This window comes from Cryptomeria japonica, chromosome 2, assembly GCF_030272615.1.
Source record: "Cryptomeria japonica chromosome 2, Sugi_1.0, whole genome shotgun sequence".
Classification (NCBI taxonomy): domain Eukaryota; kingdom Viridiplantae; phylum Streptophyta; class Pinopsida; order Cupressales; family Cupressaceae; genus Cryptomeria; species Cryptomeria japonica.
In genome coordinates this window covers 607,202,949-607,223,923 of record NC_081406.1, presented here as the reverse complement: position 1 = coordinate 607,223,923, position 20,975 = coordinate 607,202,949, and the positions used below count along the sequence as shown (strand labels likewise).

General features: G+C 34.1%; 1 protein-coding gene across 1 annotated transcript; it reads left to right on the top strand.

Moving 5' to 3' along the window:
* The first annotated feature begins 4,013 nt into the window (after positions 1–4,013).
* On the top strand, positions 4,014–6,603 carry LOC131043848 (serine carboxypeptidase-like 26). Its single transcript, XM_057977080.2, has 9 exons — positions 4,014–4,389; positions 4,485–4,592; positions 4,756–4,851; positions 4,980–5,072; positions 5,167–5,249; positions 5,448–5,696; positions 5,818–5,957; positions 6,075–6,164; positions 6,262–6,603. The coding sequence occupies exons 1-9, from the start codon at positions 4,014–4,016 to the stop codon at positions 6,509–6,511; spliced, it is 1,485 nt and encodes a 494-aa protein (XP_057833063.2). The 3' UTR covers positions 6,512–6,603.
* Positions 6,604–20,975: the final 14,372 nt, after the last annotated feature.

The window sequence follows — 20,975 nt, the reverse complement described above, 5'->3', positions numbered from 1 at the left end:
CAGCTTTGAATTCAATAGATGGAAATTCAAAAACGGGGCCTTGGTAATTGCTCGGGGCAACAAACTAGGTACCTTGTATGTAGAAGAATGTCGTAGTAAAGTGAAAAAGGAGCAGAGGAAACGTAAGCTGAGAATTGAAAAAGTAAACATTATAAATTATGATCCCACTTATAAAAAATTAAAAGGACAAATAGTGTTTGGTGAGGAAGAATGTGAAATTTCACCAATGGAAATAGATGAAGCTCCTGTTGAAGAATTTGCCACTCAAGTTATTGAATTGGCTGTGGTGGAAGAAAAGTGTAAAGATAGGTCTGAAGAGCTTGATAAGCTCGAAGACTTCAGTACCATAATTTATTAATACAAAATAAGATTGCCAGAAATAATAATCAATCATAGTCAAAGGGTATCCCCTGGTTCTTGCATAGATGATTCCATTCTGGAATAGAATTAGAAGACGGCCTCTCAGATGGATTTGTGTTTCTATAACCAACCTTCCGAAGTCTATCCTTCATTGAACAAGTTTGGACTTGCAGAGGTATGCAATAAACCTTCTAAGCTAGATAAATTTGGGGATAAAAAACATTTTAAATTGGAAGTTAGTACAGTGCGATGGAGGAAGGTCCAAAATCATGATAATTCCATGTCGACAGAGGGGCGATATCCTGATGGGAAAAGGTATCATGACCCTAGTAATGACAAAGCTTATATGTTGCGCTTGCTTAGTTGCCGCTTCTATTCTCTCCCATGCATGTGGAAGAAGAAGTAGTTTTGATGCCATTGACCGTCATAATAGTGATAAAATTGGGGATACATATAAGAGAGATTCACAATCAACACACAATGAATTAGCAAAGGCAGGTGAGTCAAGTCGAACTCAGGATCTTGAGGTGCGTTTGGTCCTCTTTCAGCAAATATCACATTTCAGAATTCTTGTTTGTGGAGGAGACGGTACTATGGGTTTTGAATCTCCTCGAACTGTTGTTGTACTTCCTACAAGTACAGGCAATGACCTTCGTGTGGTAGAAAGGCAGGGTGGAGCATGTGATGGGGAGGATCAACGAATTCTCATGAGTGATGTTGGTAGAATCTCAGGTCGTGTGTTTGGCGATGATGCAAAGGAATTCTCTTCTATTTGAATACATTAAGATGTTTGTGCTAAAGAAGCAGGATTAGTTATTTCAGAGGACTCTGAAGAGAGAAGTAGAATTGGAGAAAGGAATATTTGAGAATATTTAATTATATGAGAGACATGTTGATGTGGCAATTCGATGTGGTATGATAAGATGGGTTGTTAAATGATGTGCAAATGATTTTAGGACAAATAAATGTCATGAATCATATCAATAAATCAAAGAATTTATTTATATGATAGAGGAATTAGACATTAATTAAATAGCATGCATTTAAGTAATTTGTATTCATTAAACCCAAATTGAAGTGTGAATTTGTCATAAATGAATTCAGATGTCCTTTTTAGTGCACCAAATCAAAGTGTGAATTTGTCTTAAATGCATTTAGATGTTCATTTTAGTGCACCAAATCAAAATGTGAATTGGTTAAAAAAAAAGTACATCTTGGAGAATTGTGGTTGGCTTATAGTTGAGAAAGGGTTTGACCAACTTGTCATTTGTATTCAGTCAGACACTGAAGAATATTGGAATGATGCTAGGCATTTGAAGCCTGAATAAGTATATTTGGAAACTCTTCACAGGCATGGACCAACTGTTTGGGGATGATCTACAACATTTACCAAGTCGATGCATTTTGCACAGGGGGTTTCTTCAAACGTTTTTGATAAAAGGACTGTCAATGTGGAGAGGATTATGAAGGTTAAAATTTTGAGGGATATAATTATTTTGAGATTTAAGTTTTATTAATTCTAATTTGAGTTGGAAAAGATTGATCTGGAGTGTCCATGAATAGATTTATCAGAAGATAAAGTCTTGCATATTTTCTCTGAGGTTGTGTAAAATGTGAGGTTAAGAATGGAAACATAGGCGATATTATTGTTCGTGGCATTAAAGTTGGGTTTCAAGTGGGAGATTGTTGAATGTGAAACCCAACAGTCCGTTTGTTTTCCCTCCATAACTCTTGGCTTTTCATATTCTAGATAATATTGATTATGATTGTTTATAAAGAGCTTATTGTTGGTATAAGAAATGTATCTGAGAAACCATTAATGAATAATATATTTCCCCTACTTCAAGAGTAGATGTAGCCATTTGGTGAACCACTATAAATCTGGTGTTTTATATCTTGTTCATGATTCCTGAATCTTTGATTTTTGTTTACGAATTCTTTTATCTGTTGTTATTAATTTTAACATTAATGGTTCTATGTGTGGCTTTTTTGATGCCTCTAATAATAAGTGATGAGTACTTTATTTATTGTTTCAATTCTTAAATATCATCATATGAAAATTTTCTTTCACAATAGCACATTCGAATTAATTAGTAACTAACATAATGTTGTTTTTAGAGGATGGGATGCTAATGGGAACCTCACAAAGGATATACATGATTTGAGATAGTAAATTACATTTTTTACTTCTTATAGGGTAACTGCAAGATAATGAATCTACCTTTTTATCAAAAAAAAAAGATTTTTTATTCTTGACAATCAAATTTTGTCATAGTTGGACTAAAAATTTGAACCACTTACAAAGAGAATATTAATATGATGGAAAAATATGAAATGTAATATTTTTTTTCTACTTTTCAAATATGTAATTTATTCTAATATCCACATAATAAAAAATTGGTTTTGTAGAGAATGTATAAAAGTGGCTTTTCTTAAATTGTATGTTTTGGGTCAAAACACACATTGTATGACCAACATAATTTGACCTAGTTAAAAGTATTTTTCTAATTATTTTCATACAATGATGTATATGAAGAAGTTTGGTCACAATTATTTTTTTAATAATATTTTTTTATTATGTTTTTACTAGTCTAGTTTGTATTTTTTAAAACCTCTCATATACAACAACACAATTTAAACTATAAATAATTATAAAATAAAATATTTTTCATAATGTAAGAATGATGTCTAGATTCGTTAAACATTTATTTTCAAAAATAAATCAAAATTATAAGTTTTTGAAAAATTGTAATATATGTTATTTCAAGTTTGAGTCCCCTGTAAAAAAATTTATTAATAAATAGAAAAATATCTCTAACAATAAGAAAATATATATTTCAAAACTAGACGTTGTTATTTGTAATGGATTTTAATTCGGTCCAAGGTTAAGTGTTCTATGGCTGGTACCATTTTGGATTGACTTCTTATTTTGGTTATGGTTCCCTAGTTGATGAGTTTGATACTTTTCTTATCATAATTGTTTTGATAAATTAAAAGCGGGTTAGACCCGTACCATTACATATCCACAGAAAAGTGCCAGCTAAAGCACATGAGAGATGAACACCTAGCTAAAGACAAAAACACCAAAAAAACAAGAAGAACAACCAAGAACTAGACCAAAACTAGAAATAAAAACAACCTCCAAAAACACAAAAAGATGGTCCGGGTGCCCTCCACCCAGCTAAACCAGCTTTTATACAAGGTATAGAGTCCACGAAGCTTAAATTGAACTAAAAAAATAAAAATTAAAAAGACTCTCATCACAACAACGACTTCCGTAGGGAGCAGCTGTAACAAACAAACCATTATTATATGGAGAATGTGACATGTAACAAGCTTGATGGCATATTTATCGGAATCCGACATAAAGTAGAACAAACTACACGTAATGATTCTAGAAAAACAGATTCATAACATTGGTGAGATCGAATTCTTCCAAACATCACACCCCAAATTGGTGAATATCTCACCGTCTTAATCAATGCATTCATAACTCCAATACGTTAATGGTTCAGCTTCAACAAGCTGCTCTCACACTTAAGGGGAGGCGTACATTAATTGAGAGAATCTGGAGCAACATAACAATTGGGTCTATTTATTGAGGTTCAATTCCAGTTGTTCTTCAGTAAATCTGTTCTGTTGGCGGGTTCAAAATGAAAAATTTAATAGTGTTAGCGATAGTATTTGCCGTTCTGGTTCATTCTTCGCATCAGCTGAGTCGGCATGAAGTGTTGTCGAAATTTGTAGAGAAGAGGAGGTCTGGTGTGACGAGTGAGGCAAAGGAATGGGTAGCTCCTTCTCCTTCCACTAGCAGTAAATATGGATGGAAGCTCAATCAATACGCTCAAGACGGATTGCAGGAGAATGACAAAATAACTGCTCTGCCTGGCCAGCCAGAAGGAATAACTTTTGCACAGTATGCGGGGTATGTGACGGTTGATGCAAAGGTGGGGAGAGCACTTTTCTACTATTTTACAGAGGCCACTGAAGACCCATCTACAAAGCCTGTGCTCCTCTGGCTCAATGGAGGTATTCTCTTCACCAAATATATCACTCTTTTTTAATTAAAGATCAATAAAAAGTAAGATTACAACTTACTGACTGTTGCAAGTTATCTGTATCAGGGCCGGGATGCTCATCTTTTGGCATTGGAGCAATGACAGAATTGGGTCCATTCCGCGTACAACCAGATGGCAAAACTCTTTCTAAAAATCCATATGCATGGAACCAAGGTTTTACATATATTACCCCACGCTTTATAATGTATTTTGATGGATACAACAGAATTATATATATATAGTTATCTGCAGTTGGTTACAATCATTTATATCAGAGGATTTCCCCAACTAAATCTTCAGCATTCCTCAGGTTTCATTTAACTTTTGTATTTTGCAGTGGCAAACACCCTGTTTTTGGAATCGCCTGCCGGGGTTGGATTTTCATACTCCAATACCACCTCTGACTATCGAAACGCGAATGATGATAACACTGGTATTTCAATTAATAAATTATGAAAGAGATTTTGTGACATGAATGCATAAACTGAAGATTTCTTCATAAAAATAACGTGTTTAAACATTTATTTACTAACGGAAACAATGTTTTTCATGGGTAAATAGCTCGAGACGCGTACACGTTTCTTCTAAATTGGTTTGAAAGATTTCCACAGTATAAGAATCGAGATTTCTATATAACAGGGGAAAGCTACGCTGGTATGTCTTGAGTAATTCTATGATATCTGAACACAGAAAGCTCGTCTTCATGTTATAAATAAACTCTGTTCTGTTGTCTTATTTGTGCGTGCAGGGTTTTATGTGCCTGAATTAGCAGACACTATTCTTAAGAATAAGAACTCCCAAACATCTTTCATAAATCTCAAGGGAGTTATGGTGCGATTCCTTTCCTGTCCCCTTCTCCTCTGAAACTGATCTATTGTGCATGTCAACTATATTTATGCTCTTTTTCTAAAATGCCTATAAGTATACTAAATCTTAATGACCGTTTATGTGAGGGAAATATGGTGAACAATAAACATTCATGTTGTAAATTATGTAAAATTCTTATTTATTGGAAATTTGTGTTGATAGATTGGAAATGGGATAATGAATGAGGAGACAGATAACTGTGGTTCTACCGATTACGCATGGTCACATGCATTGATCTCAGATGAAGATTATGCAAATCAGCGTTGCACTTCATCTCCTTTGAGCTACACAACACACAACACATTTCCATCTCGAGCACAATCTACCGAAGGACAAATAGATCCCTATAATATATATGCACCACTTTGCTCTTCTGATTATAATCTAAAGTGGGCGTCTTCTACTTCTATTGTAAGTATATAAATATGGTTTTTCAAGAATTTTTTTGACAGAAATTTTATTAAAGTAGTAATGTTATCTATCGTATTATAGATTTTAAATAAATATATACACCATACTCTCTCTGTTGCAGGATGATACCTCTACGAATGGATTAGATGGATTCGATCCATGTAGTTCTGATTATGTATTAACCTACCTTAACACACCAGAAGTGCAAAGTGCTATTCATGCAAATATAACAAACTTGCCTTATGAATGGACTGAATGCAGGTATGACTATATACATTTAATATTTCCAAATAAGGATGACTATTAGTGTGACCTCACAAAGTTTAAGGCTTGGTAGACTACCATCTAACGATTTTTCCATTCTTCTTCTTTGAATAGTGGCGTACTTTCATATAGCAGCAATGCAACCACAATGTTTCCAATTTATCGAAGAATGATGGCAGCTGGATTAAGAATACTCATCTACAGGTATAAAGAGACCAAAAAAAAAATTAGTATGAAAAAGTGTTTAATGATAATTGTTTCATTGCAATAACTAATTAATGATAAATACTTTTGGTTGTAGTGGAGATGTGGATGCAGTGGTTCCTGTTACTGGTACAAGATATTCCATTAATGCATTAAAGATTCCAATTGTGAAAGCATGGTATCCTTGGATGAACACAGAGCTAGATGTGGGGGGTTATAGTGTAATTTACAAGGGCTTGACATTTGCAACTGTGAGGGGCGCAGGGCATGAAGTGCCTAGTTATCAGCCTTCTAGAGCCTTGACTATGACCAAATCCTTTTTGGCCAACAAACCTCTCCCATCATAATAATTCTACCTTTGGATATTGAATAATAGCATTCAAATAGTTTCATAACTATCATTATGATTAGCATATGTACAATCTATTTAAGACAAGGACCTCACAAAAATCATATCGTGTATGACTCTTATTTACATATTTGGGCATAAAATCATATTGTATGATTTGATTTATCATAAGGTTGAAGCATGAAAAAAGGTCATAGGAATATATTTTCATAAGATTATGATATTATCAGATTAAAGAATATCAATTTTTATATAAATAAAGGTGCAAGTTGTCAATGTTTGTTATGATAGATTTTTTTTTGTTTTTTAAATAATAAGAATAGATAGATATTCGATATATCTAGCATTGCTCAAGAGAATCTCTATTAATTGCTAACTTGATATAAATTAGTGTTAGTAGATGAAATTACATTAAATATATTTGAAATACTAGTTAAACTATAAATAAAGAAGTATATTAATAATATTAACCTACTTTGAATATGAATTAACATGTTAATATATTAATATAGAATATAGTGATGCTTCATTCCATATTGGTCCAATCAACTCTTGGGTATATTTGAATGGTAGAGAAAGAAGTTCCCCCTACTTTTTTCAATAAAGTCCTTACAACAAGTACAAGTATTTTTTAGTAGTCTTTCAACATTTCATCGCCCTTGATATTAAGCTCAAACTTGATTGGTTGGTTAAGGAGTTAAGACTCCCCTCTATATATGAGGGAATTGATGGATAATCTCTCATTCATAAGTATGATCAACTAATCTATACTATATTATTCTCCTCCTATATTTATTAATTATATTATTGGGGGTATATATGGTCTATTACACTTATCAATGGTTTATGTGTTCCTATGGTGGTATAGTGCAGTGACCCATTTCTTTGAAAACCTATTACAAATTCCATTGAAGACTAGATAATTGAGTAATTTCAACAAAAGAATCAAATACAAACCATTTTCCAAAATAACACAATGAAGGTTATTAACATGTATGACCTCAATTATTGTAACTTGCAAGAATTTTATCTTTCATAAGTGAGCAACATTTAATTGTTGAATGAGACCAACATATGTTGAACTACTATCCCTAGATCCTAACAAAATGCTTCCAATAGTTGATTATTGATCAATAATTCATGGGTATTAGATGTCTTGTATCTTCTTGATGACCTCATAAAAAATATTTCTTGAAGATCCCTTATTTCATTTAGCTATTTTAATTCCTCATCCCTTTCATCCTCATATCGGACTAACACTCATAGGATACAATCACTAAATTCATTATGTACTACAAATATCTTCAAATTTTATTTGAAATCAACAAGAATCATTTTTCCCAAGTACAATAACTAACTATATAGCAAACCTTCCTTGTTTAATAATTTCTTTAATAAAAATAATATTTCCTTCCATACCATAGTTGAAAATATTTCATAGATAATGGTTTGTGATAGCTACCAAGCTGTATTAGGTCCCTAGAGGATTCTCCACACTCTATACTTACTAACAATAGAACACAATCTAACAACAACAAAAAACTACAAGAAGAACTTCAACCCTTCATATACCACAACCCATAGAAACAAGAAAAATGTCATAGATAATCCCATCTCTATGAATCATGCTTCATAAAATTTTGTAAATCTATTCAAAAAAATAATGCGTGTTATAAAAATATAAAATAAATATACATTAAAGTTGTGGAATCTTCACATCTCTCTCTCTCTCTCTCTCTCTCTCTCTCTCTACATATATATATATATATATATATATATATATAATACCACACCACATCAACTAAGACTTAACAATTTGTAATCCTCTTTAATTATAGATTTTAACCCATTCAAAACTTTATCCTCTTTACTTTCAATTAATTTGAATTCCAATAGAATCATACCTTGGTTATCTGACTAATGTGCCACTATATTTTGAGACTTATGACAATACAATATGACAATCCTACAAAATTAGCCTTCTATTCCAAATCTTATTCTAAAATATGTTTTAGTTTCTAATTTTGATAATTGCCTTTGTTAAATGTATTAAAAATTGTCTATGATTCACCTTCTATCTCCACATCTAAATAACCAACCCTACGAATAGATTTTGATTCAAGTTGCTCTTTCTTTTTACATTATTATTAGGACATGAAAGTTTAGACATCTATCTCACATTATACCAACTCACCAACACCAATGAATTTTTAAGCATTTCCAATAAAAGTTAATTTTGGTCATAGATATGTTCTAGCTAGATATATCCTAACTAATAAGATTTAGGTTTAAAAATATTTTCAACTAAAGGAGGTAGACAAGAAAGAAACATCATTGGGATTCTTCTCGTGCTACCATTTTAGAGCCATTGGTGTCTAGGGTGAAAGCTACCCCAAAGTCCCCTACTATGTCATCTGGTAAAGTTTCAAACAAGAGGCTTTACTTCTATGACAAAGTGAAAGCAATGAGCTAGGATTATAAAATTGAGAAGCCCCCCACCAAGTAGGTCATTGGCTCATGTATTCGGTGGTGGCATGTCTATAAAAATTTTTGTCATGTTTTCTTAGTTTAGTCTAGTCTCATCTTTGGGTTTAGTGGTGTTTGGTCCTGCGTGTCTATTGGGTTCTATTATTTTTTGGCACCTAGCACTCTTGTTTAGGAATCTCACTCCTCATGAGTCCCTAGGTTTCTTCATAGTAGCGGCTATGTAATGGTTCAGGCATCTCCCAATTTAATCTAATTAGAACTTTTTCAATTAAAGGTATCTATTAAATACAAATTTAGCATCATTTTGGGGCCAATTTACAAAAAAGGTAAACTTATATAAAAAATCCTTGATGTTCTTGCAAATTTTATCATATTAATAATATTATAAAAATGAATATAGATCTATAAGTGTAGTTTTCAAAAAATCATTACATTATTATTTTACATAGTTCTTATATTATTTTTATTTTTCTTTCCAACAATAATTCATCAACACCAAAATATAAGGTCAATTTTCTTCTCAAGAAAATACTATTTTTTTAAAAAATGTGATGTAGTAGAGAAGAGATTCTATATTGAGACAATACAATATTTCTATTTTTAATAAATTTAAGAAAAAAATTGCAATCCATTAAAAGAATAATGTTTTTAGTACACAAATTTTACTTAGGATTTATTTAAAAAATATATTTTATTGAATTGGAAAAATAATAATTCTTTCTCTAAAATTTCAAGTTATAAATATACAAAAATGAAGCAAAAATTTACTATAAAAAGAGGCATCCCTTCTAACCTCATATTGAGCATTTTATCAACAACTCAATTGTAGTGTCAATTTTAGAAAAAAATTACACTCAATTTTTGTTTCTTTGAAAAAAAGAAGATAAAATATATTAAAGAATATGTATTTCATTAGTTTATATTATTTCAAAAGGTAAAATATATACATCTCTTTCTACTGGTTGACATTAAAAAGTTAGATTAGTGTTAGACATTTCCTTTGTAAAAATGTGTCACAAATTTGAACTTTCAACCATTAGTTTTTGTCTAGACCTAAATACTTTGAAAGATTTATTACCTCTTAAAATATTCATCTTGATTTAAAACTGTTATACTTCCAAGATGTTGATATTTGTAGATGAGATAAATTCCCTTTCGCTCACACATTCTGCCATTCTTCCTGTGTAATATTGTGTGTGTGAAAAATGGATCACATCTCTATTTGGAATACACAACACTTCAATTAAGTCATTAGATGCATGGTTAGTAAATCAATCAACAATGAATAATAAACCATCACAAAGCAACCTATTGCCTTCTAGTAGATGCGAGTTTAGTCTTGCTCTCAGATTTTTATATGCAATATCAGTGACTAGACAACATCTAAACGAAGGATTTAATCTCTATGAGTATGAAATTGAGCTAAATGGATGCAAGATTAAGCTAGATAAATGCAAGATATGCAAGATTAATGGATATTAGGCTAACACGATCAAGCTATGAATAAATATTAAGCTAAATGATTCAACAAATATGCAAATATTCTCAATATGAAATCTTAGTGAACCTAGAGCAAAAACAAAATGATAACAATATATTCTCCAGGATCCTTGATTAGGAGATGAGAGCCTGAATTTATAGAAAATTCTGAAAGAAACCAACGGCTGAGATCAAATGATGATGAGCGGTCAAGATTTTCCAAGAAGAAGCACAATCTAGGTGAATTGATGTGATTGGCCGCTTTTCTCATTTTTAAAGGAAATTGAACTAAAATTAAGATAAAATCATAAAAAACTGATTTATTCTCTATTTCATTCATTTTTGAGATTTAATTGTTTTAATTGTTTATCTTGATATTTGTTCAATTTTTAATTTGATTTCCAAGATTAATTCCTTTTTTATTTCTTTTCTCAAATTTGAATTATTTTTTCCAATTAATTCCTTTTTTGTGATTTAATGGCAAATTGATTTATTTAATTAAATATACAAAAGATATTTAATAAAATAAATAGGATAATTGTTTAAAAATGATTTACTTGAAATGATCAATTAATTAAATAATTATTTAATTAATTGAGAGTGATTAATTTGCCATGTGACATTGATGATTTAAGAAATTAATTGTGTGCTCAAGATTAATTTTAATTGCCTTTGGTTAGGACCTTGGTGATGTTGTTGAGATTAGGGGCCCATGGTTTAGATGACCATTTTAGGGTATTACATTTGCCCCTCTCTAAATTAATGTGCGAGCAGTGCGTTGGTTCAAAGAATAGTTGATTTCAAATAGATATCAATTCTGAACTTGATGGATCAAAAACCGATGAAGAGCGAGATGTTTAGCTTGATTTGAAGCGATGAAACTGAACAGATTTGATTAAAGTGATATAGATCCTAAACTTGATTGAACAAGAATTGACAAAGAGCGAGATACTGTTCTTGAACTTGATTGATCAAGAAATGAGCATTGGTCTAGAACTTGATTGAACTAGATTGAGTGAGAGACACAACCGATTTCGAAATTGATTGAACAAGAACCGATTGAGCGAAGTGAGATAAAACTGATTCCGAACTTGATTGAACAAGAACCGATTAGCAAGAGAAAATGTCCAGCTTGATTTGGTGTGATTAAAACTGAACATCAATTTGAAAATTGATTCAGATAAGGACAAAGATTGATATGCCCCTAGAGATTGCTATATTTGACATCGAAGAATCTCAACTTGATACAACGTGATTTAGTTAAGATGCCCCTAGTAATGAGGTTTAATTGATTTTATTTGTTTGAAAAGGTTTTTGCTTGACTTTAGATGAAGATGATCACTGAAAAGGTGTAATGAATATGCCCCCTCGGGAGCGAAATTGAAAGATAGCGAGGGTACAATTATTTTAGGAAATTTTACGCAATGATAAGTTTATTTGAGCACGAAGATTGATGTTGAAGATTAAAATCAACATTGATTGGAGAATTTTAATTGAGATTTAGAATTGAGTGCAAAATGATTCGAAAATTGACTTGAGGATGAAAGTGCTAAGTGGTCAATGTCGTGAAATTTTGACTAGAGAAGTGATGTCAGATTTTGATTTCGATCTTGAAAATGGACTCAAGACAGTCAATTTAGCTTAGGGTACAAGTTTTATGTCCATCGGAGCAAGTTGAAAAATTAGGGTTTGGGCTATATAAGGGGTTCATGTGTCATTTTCAATTCATTTTCATCTCCCAAAGTTTGAAATTTGAAAATCCCTCTGTGAAGAAAAAAGGCTATTTCGATCCAAAAGTATCGATTCGAGTGTCAGAGATGACATAATCGACCGCGGAACTACGACCCAACAGTAAGTGATCAATCTTAAGCCTTTGCATTTCATAAATTTTGAATTTTTGTTGAATTTTTTGCATTTTATTTTCGTTCAAAGTCGTTTGTATCATTTTGTCATGTGGTGAGACACCGTTTCTTGTATGACAAATTGTCCCTTTAGTGTTTTGTTGTATGGTCATATAAGGTTTGTCGTCTGATCTCGTCCCATGAGTCGTACGAGTTTGTTCTCGAGTGACCATTGTATCGTGCGACAGGAAATGTTTTATCGTATGGGGATTTTTACTCGTGCGAAGTGTAGTCTTTACTAGTACGAGTTTCTACTTGTTTGGTGAAAAATCGTATGAAAAACAACAAGCATTTTTTAAGGTCTAAACATGAATTTTTGATTTGGCATATTGTGTATTTGGCTTCGTGAGCATTTTTAGCATATTTTTAGCGCAATTTGGATTACTTGCTGATAATTTGTATGGTTGATTTTGCAGATTTAATTTCTAGACATTAGGTGTTTCAGTGTGTATATCTGCTAACGATGAGGCTAGTCTGTGGTTTATCACATGCAGATAGAGCACATATTGATTTGTGCAGATTTGGATACCTTTTACATATGCTGGATATCCGTGTGAATCATGGGATGCTGACTGCGTTAGTAGAGAGGTTTCATTCAAAGCATAACACCTTCCATCTACCAGTTGGAGAGATGACAATTACACCAGAGGATGTGTACATGATTCTGAGGATTTTTTTTGCTAGAGACAAGGTTGATTATGATTCTACTCAGCAACTGGGTGTCTTAGCATTGAGACGGATATTCCACGATGAGACTATTCTGGAGCGTGTCATCACTTGGGATGATATGATGAGTAGATACAGTGATTAGTATCCTTTGGCATGCATTTTAGTAGATATTATCGGTTGTTTTGTTATGCCTGATAGAGGACTGTGTGCGGGAAAAGCGGGCCAATGAAACTTACAAAGTGAAAATGCGGTCTCAAAGAGGCTTGTTCACACACCCACAAGACTTCTTGGTGCAAGTTATGGAGTCATGAAGAATGACTCAACTTCCCAAGGTTGGTTCCATAGTTCTCTATCTCACAAGGTCCCTCAAGCCAATGCCTTTGCTCTCAGATCACTGAGCAAAATGGCTTAGGGATGACGAATGCAAGAACGAGGGATGCTTATGATTGATTTAATTAATAAATGCATCCTATCTATGCATGATTCTACAAATACAATAAACTAGAGTATAAGATGACAAGATTAGTAGCAATTCTATCCTAACATGATATACTAGTTTATGATTTAAGCTAATGATAAAGGAAATAGTCTAAAATGCTTATTAGATTAATTCCTATTACAAAGAGAAGCTAGATGTATTGATAAATTTGAGCATAAATGAGATACTGAAAACTTGTATGGATCCTTAAAATGGAGGAATGAGAGCTCTATTTATAGTGAAAATAGGGCAATGGATGGTCAAGATTGAAGGAGTTAATCAAGGGTCAGTATTGAAAGTTATCAATCCATGTTCACAATTTTCACCAATGAAATGGTGACAATTGTCAACATAAGACTAGTTGAGAGGAGATGAAAGAAGCATTAAATTCTTGAGAAGACCTTATGGTTACCTTAGGAGGTAAGGGTTAAGGTTAGGTTAGGTTTATCTAATGGATAAAGCTTTTACCCAAGGGATAAACTCTTGTGCAAAGGTTAAAGGGATAACCATAGTCAAAGAAATGAATGCTTGATGAGACCCCTGGGTTAGAAGATGGTTGAGTTAGGCAAAAAGTCTCTAACCATGCCACTAAGGGTTAGCTAAACATTAATGGTTTGAAGACTTTGGGGACAAATTTGTAAGAGTCCTTCCAAATTTGGGGGTATTCAACAAGTTAGCTCGTTGAATGGATAAAGGCTTTAATGCCTTTTGAAGACTTTACTCCAAATTTGAGAAGTGACCTCCTCAAATTTAGGGAAAATGGATAATGGATGGGTTTGGGTTAATTGATTAGGATTAGATGGATTCTAGAAGAAATTAGGAGTAGGGTTAGGATGCAAGTGGGTGAGGGAAAATAGAATTAATTAAAATAAATTGCTTTATTTCAATTTGGTTGCAATTTGGGAAATTGAATAAATTAGATTTATTCAATTTGGGATAAACTATTAATTAAATGTAAATTTAATTAAAAGTAAGAAGAAGGGATTTAATTAAATAAAATGATTTATTTAATTAAATGATGTAAAGCGCTTTAGTGAATTTAACTAAATAAATTGAATTATTTATTTAATTAAATAGAAGAATGTGGGCGATTTAGTTAAATTAAATTTAACTAAATGGAGGAATGGGAATAAAATGAATATTAAATATTCATTTAGGAATAAGGTCATTTTTATACGTCTACAAGGACAATAGGCTTTTCTTTGTGGTTGGGCTAGGATGCTTGAGACACTGTTGACTCATCCTGTGAGATTAGGGTGGGGATCATTCTTGCTTGCCCATATGTATCATGAGATGCATGAGATTGTGTATTGGGAGGGAAGAACATGGCAGCAGGTGTTCTAGTTTTACACATATGGGCATGGGAGCATATCCAGTATGCAGGTTAATAGTTGATGATTCGAGAGAGGTGCACCAGTCTATTGTTTATTGTTATTAAGGGTATGTTACTCAGCCCCATCTAGGAAAGATAGATTATTGGAGGAGATAGCTAGATGATTTGATCATGGTAGTGTGGAGACCGTATAGGCATCTGGAGTTGTGGGACAATTGGAGACCTCAGAGGAAGGACATGTTCATGACTTGACCTCTCATTGGCCAATCAATGTCTATCATTGAGTGGTTTGTAGTATCCAGGGTGATGAGGTAGTATGGGAGACCACAGGGTGTATCTCAGGAGTTCACAACCTATGCCCAATATGGAGAGGAGGAGAGACGAGGATGGGCCCCGAGACTATCATATGCGTTGAGCATACAGGAGCTAGTGGGGTTACGACGACAAAGGTAGGATTACCTAGAGGATGTAGCAGATGCGGGGGTTTTGCCCCATTACAAAGATTGGTTCTAGAGACATCCTTTTCCTCGGTTTACAGATCCCGGAGAGCATGCACCTTTTATAGAGGAGGCTGAGGATGAGGCACCAGGTTAAGTACAGGGACGCAGGCAGGTATAGGGACATAGAGCAGAGGTACCTAGGCGGGTAGGAGGTGATCTCGGAGCTAGTAGCAGCAGAGTACAAGTTGGAGCTAGACAATGACAGAGAGGGGAGGGTGGATCTCTAGAGGTTGTTGGGGTTGAGGCTGGTGGTGCTAGGGCAATAAAGGGTGGAGGTGAGGAGGAGAGAGCAGCTCCTAGGCAAGTGAGGAAGTGGAGAGATGAGCAGGGAGGCGGAGAGGGAGACAGAGAGGGAGGTGGAGAGGGAGGCAGAGGGGCTGGGAGAGAGTAGGGGGCACCAAATGTAGTACGGTCTCTGAGGACTATATTGATAGGTTTGCAATCACAGTTGAAACTGCCATAGACACAACTTGCAGAGTGGGACCGATAGCTTGCTGAGGTTAGAGTAGAGTGTGATGCTCTCCAGCGAGAGGTGTTACATCAAACGAGTTGGGTAGCGTATTATGTTGCCGCTTATAGTGTAGCAGTCCCAGTAGCGTAGCAGGTTGTCCCATATTCGCAGTATATGGCTCAATCAGAGGGAGCTAGGGTACCTAGAGAGGATGTTGGTCAGTAGGCACCACCTCCTCCACCTGGCGATGAGGGAGAGGCAAAGAGTTATCTTTGTTATACCTCCTAGATTTTTTTATATAACCCATTTTTGTAGCCTATATGATTCTTGCTTTGATGAGACATTGTTTATTGCAATTGATATCATTTACATACTCTGAGACATTTATTATGATATATACGAGATCTTGATTTGATTTCATCATACTTGTGTTGATTGATTATGAGATGTCTTTCTAAATTCTTTATTCTATATGGATGCATATCTTTTTAGTATGGATGTATGTAATACCGATGAAAATAGATGTTTATTTTTTGTTTCTTTTTCATATGCAAATGAATGATGAAAATGAGTAACTAGTAATACAAATGTTTATGTTTTTCATGCAATAATATGAATGCAAATAAGTATATAATGAAATGTATGGATCTATATAAGATGCTTATGTATGCAACTAACATATCAATACAAAAAGTACTTGATCTAGGAAATGATGATGAAAAAGAGACCACTTAGCTGAGAAATGATTATTGCTTCAGACTCTCATTCAAAAGATAAAGAGATCATTGTTATCATGCCGAAATCACTTTAAATGCATAAAATTTAGAATGAATGCAACCTAAACCTAGTCACTGGATTTGGAGTGCTTAATTTTCATCACTGAGCATTGTGCAAATAGAGTTCCTTCCTTTGTGTATGCAATATTAATTATCTTGTCCGCAATGACCCTTTTTTCATTCATATCCTTGGACAAATTATGCATGCATCTGGATTGCACATTAAAGAAATTCCCTCAAAATAGACAAAGAAATGACTCCAACCTCCCTGTAGCATACAAATAAGCGGAGTCGAGGTATGTGTGGTGATTTAACCTTGATGTGAAGGCACTTATCACAAACACCCAACTTAATAGATGTTTCTAGATCATCAAATTCATTCCTACAAGCAGAAAACTAAGAAAAGTATTATGCCCCCAATCCTTGCTCCTCTTAGTCATGATAGACATCCTCAAGTTACTCAGAGGGAATAATAATTGAAAGCCAATGTAAAAGACATCACACAAAGAAAATTTCATGCATATCTCAAACAGTTTAGTGATTGTTTTTAGTAGTCTTGTTTTGCTTGTTTACTTAGTGATAAAACTCTTCAGTAGTTAGGAGACAGGTGATGGACTCAGAGTGGATGATCGGGTACCACTAACAGAAAGATGACCTGGTTGATAGTACTTAGGACATGTAAATTTCTCAGTGGATTACCCTAAGACTAGGATATTGATTGGTTTCAAGCCATGAGGGTTCTAAAAGAACCAGGATGTCACAAAAGCGACCAAAAGTTATGTACAAGTAAAAGCAAAGATGCAAGAAAGCAGGAATGAAAATAGAAAATGTCAATGTTGTGTTGATAGATGAGGCACTTTGAGTACAAGAGGAACCTGTTTACTAGGTTTTCACCTGCTTGGCAAAGATTCTTTCTCTTTTTTTTTAGGAAATTTTATGATTTTTATTATTTTTTCAAGTCATTTTAGTTGTACAGGTTGCTAGCACAGAGAATACAAAGCGAAGAATTTCTTCAAGTGGACAGTGTTGATTGGTTCACAAAGCAATTATCCTTCCGATGTTGAGAGTTGATAGGCACCAGAGCCAAATATTGCAGTAACAATGTAGGGACCTAGCCAGTTGGGTTCAAACTTCCCCTTGTTATCTCGAAACTTTTGATTTTTAGGATTGTCTCTCAGAACAAGGTCACGAACCTGAAATTATTATTGTCAAGCTTTTTTGTTATAACTTCTATACATTCTCTTTTGATATGCTCTCAGATGATCAAACACCACTTGTCGACGTTCATCCAACAACTCAAGTTCTTGCAATCTAGATATTTTGTAGTCTTCATCAGTAACAAGACCTTGCAAAGAAACTCACAAAGACAGTATTTCCACCTCAATAGGTAAGACTTCTTTGGACCCATACACCAGAGAAAAAGGTGTAGCACCAATAGGTATTTTGATACTTGTTCTATAAGCCCATAGTGCAGGATTGAGCTGCAGATGCCAATCCTTTCTAGATTTATTTATTGTTTTGTGTAAGATAGTCAACTGATTTTTGTTAGATGCTTCAACTTGTCCATTACCTTGAGGGTAGTATATGGATGACTGTTTCTGTTTGATTTTGAATTTTTCACAGAGCTCATCTAGATCTTTGTTTTTGAACTGTCCTCCATTATCAGTCACAATGGAAGAAGTTATCCCATGCTTGTAGATGATATAGTTAAGGATGAACGAAGCTACTTGTTTACCGGTTGCTTTCATTAGCGGAACTGCTTCTACCCACTTAGTAAAGTACTCAGTCGTAGTTATAATAAACTTGTGTCTATTAGATGATGCAGGATATATTTGGCTAATGAGATCAAACACCCATTGTTGAAAAGGCCAATGTGTAAGGAAGGGTATGAGATCCCTTGCTGGAGAACGTATGAGATTTCCATGTAGTTGACACTTCTCACAAGTTTTAGTAAATTTTATAGCATCTTTCTCCACATCTAGCTAGTAGTAGCTAGCCCTTAGTAGTTTCTGAGCTAAAGTTAGACCGTTTGAATGGGATCCACAACTACCTTCATGGACGTCAAATCATGTGTTGGGAATTCTCAGTTTCGAGACACAAAAGAAAAGTACTATCCAAACATCATCTAAATTGATCGTTAGTGATAATGACGTACCGTGAAGCATTTCGGATTAGGTTCCTTTTCTCATTATGGGTAAGATTAGCAGGGATAATTTGGTCATGCAAGTAAGAGTAAATGTGGCTATAGCGAGATGAGTCATGTCCAATAATAGAAAATACCATCCGAAACTCAGGAGAATCATAGGCAGTATAATGTAACTCTTCCACCAGGAATTCAAAGCAAAAATTAGATTCTTGTAGTTGTGGTATAGATGCCAAGGTGGCCATAACATCTGTTGCTCTATTTGTTAATGTAGGAATCTGTTGAAATGATACAAAGGTAAAGTATTGCTTGAGATCATCAACCATTCTCTTATAAGGCATCAGTTTCTCATCTCGGGTCTAATATACATCATTGATTTGGTTGATGATCAGCTGGGAGTCTCCATAGATGTGTCATTCAACAACCTTCCATTTGATAGTCAACTTGATCCCATTTACCAAAGCTTCATATTCTGCAATGTTGTTTGTGCAAGGGAAGAGAATCTTGTAAGCCTTTGGGATTCAATATTTTTGAGGAGTAATAAAATGTATTCCGACACCAGAACCATGTTGAGTGAAAGACCCATCAAACAACATCTTCTATGATCATTGAGTAAGGTGCATGATGGATTCATCCAAAAATTCTATGTGCAAAGGTTGATTGTCTTCAAGTGGAGCATCAACAAGTTGATATGCTATGACCCGTCCTTTGATGGCTTTGTGTTCTACATATTCAATATCAAATTCTGTAAGAACCATGAACCATTTAGCCAATATTCCTGTAAGTGTTGCTTTGCTGAGAAGGCATTTGAGCAGATCAATATTAGCCATCAACTTAATAGAATGTGTTAACATGTAGTGTCTTAATTTTTGTGGTGAAAAGACTAATGCCAAAAAATATTTTTCTATGATAGTATAGCTCATCTCATAGGACACCAAGGTCTTGTTGATATAATATATAGCTCTTTCCCTTTTACTCTCATCCTGTTGTGTCAGAAGTGCCCCTAGTGATGTATCTGTAGTTGATATGTATAGAATCAATGGTTTACCTTGAATTGGTGGTATCAATATAGGTGGATTAGAAAGATAGTCCTTGATTTGTTTTAGATGGTGTGCAGAATCTTCATCCTAATTATATTTGACTCCTTTTCGTAATGCCTTTGTGAATGGTTGAGCTTTATCTGCTAGCTGAGAAATAAAGCGCCTTATTGATTGGAGACATCCTTGTAAACTTCTCATTTGATTGATATTCTTGGGCGAAGGCATTTCCATTATGGCTTGGACCTTTTTAGGATCAACCTCAATTCCTTTCTTTGAAATAATGTAACCAAGCAATTTCCCTGATGTCACTCCGAATACACACTTTTTAGGATTTAGCCGAAGCTTGAATCTTTCCATTCTCTCTAGTATGAGGCCCAGTTCTTGGATATGTGCGGATCTCTTCATAGTCTTTACAAGGATGTAATCAACATAATCTTCCATGTTTTTTTGCATCATATCATGGAAGATAGTGGTTACTGCTCTTTGGTAAGTTTCTCCTGCATTCTTTAGTCCAAATGGCATGATGTTCTAGTAGAAGGTTCCCCATGCACATGTGAAGGTTATCTTTTCTTGATCCTTAGGAGCTATCTTGATCTGATTATAACTAGAGAATCCATCCATTAATGAGTACATCTCATATCCAATAGTCATATCCTCTATCATATCAATGTTGGGTAATGGAAAATCGTCTTTCGAACATGCTTTGTTGAGATCACCGAAGTTTGTGCAAACCCTAATAGATTTTTCTTTCTTTGATATAGGTACTATGTTTGATATCCATTATGCATAGTCTATAGCTCTAATGAATCCAGATTTAAGATGCTTTTCGAGTTCATCCTTGACTAGCAGTGCCACATGAGGATGCATCTTACAGAGTGTTTGCTTGACTAGTTTAACTCCTGGTGTAATAGAGAGATGATGCATGATGCGATCATGATCTAGGCCTGGCATATCAGAGCATGTCCATGCAAAGTTGATCTTCTTTTTTGAAAAAGAGGTTGTTGAATTTTTTTAACTCTTCCACTGATAGTGATTGAGCTAAATGGATGATATGTGGTGTCTCTTGACTTCCAATATTTACTGGTTGAGTTGGTTCAATCAATATTGAAGACCTTTCTTGGAAGTGACTTGGTAGCATATAAAGTATCTCACCCTCAGGTGCCTTAGAGAGGTTTTCACCCTTAGGTACGTCCTTTATTTTTACT

What these genes read in the sequence shown, in the direction of transcription:
- LOC131043848 (XM_057977080.2), top strand. Translation starts at nt 4,014, where the DNA reads ATGAAAAATTTAATAGTGTTAGCGATAGTATTTGCCGTTCTGGTTCAT. An exon ending in GCTCCTCTGGCTCAATGGAG is followed by an intron (nt 4,390 to 4,484) that starts GTATTCTCTTCA and finishes TATCTGTATCAG; the next exon opens with GGCCGGGATGCTCATCTTTT. An exon ending in GGGCGTCTTCTACTTCTATT is followed by an intron (nt 5,697 to 5,817) that starts GTAAGTATATAA and finishes TCTCTGTTGCAG; the next exon opens with GATGATACCTCTACGAATGG.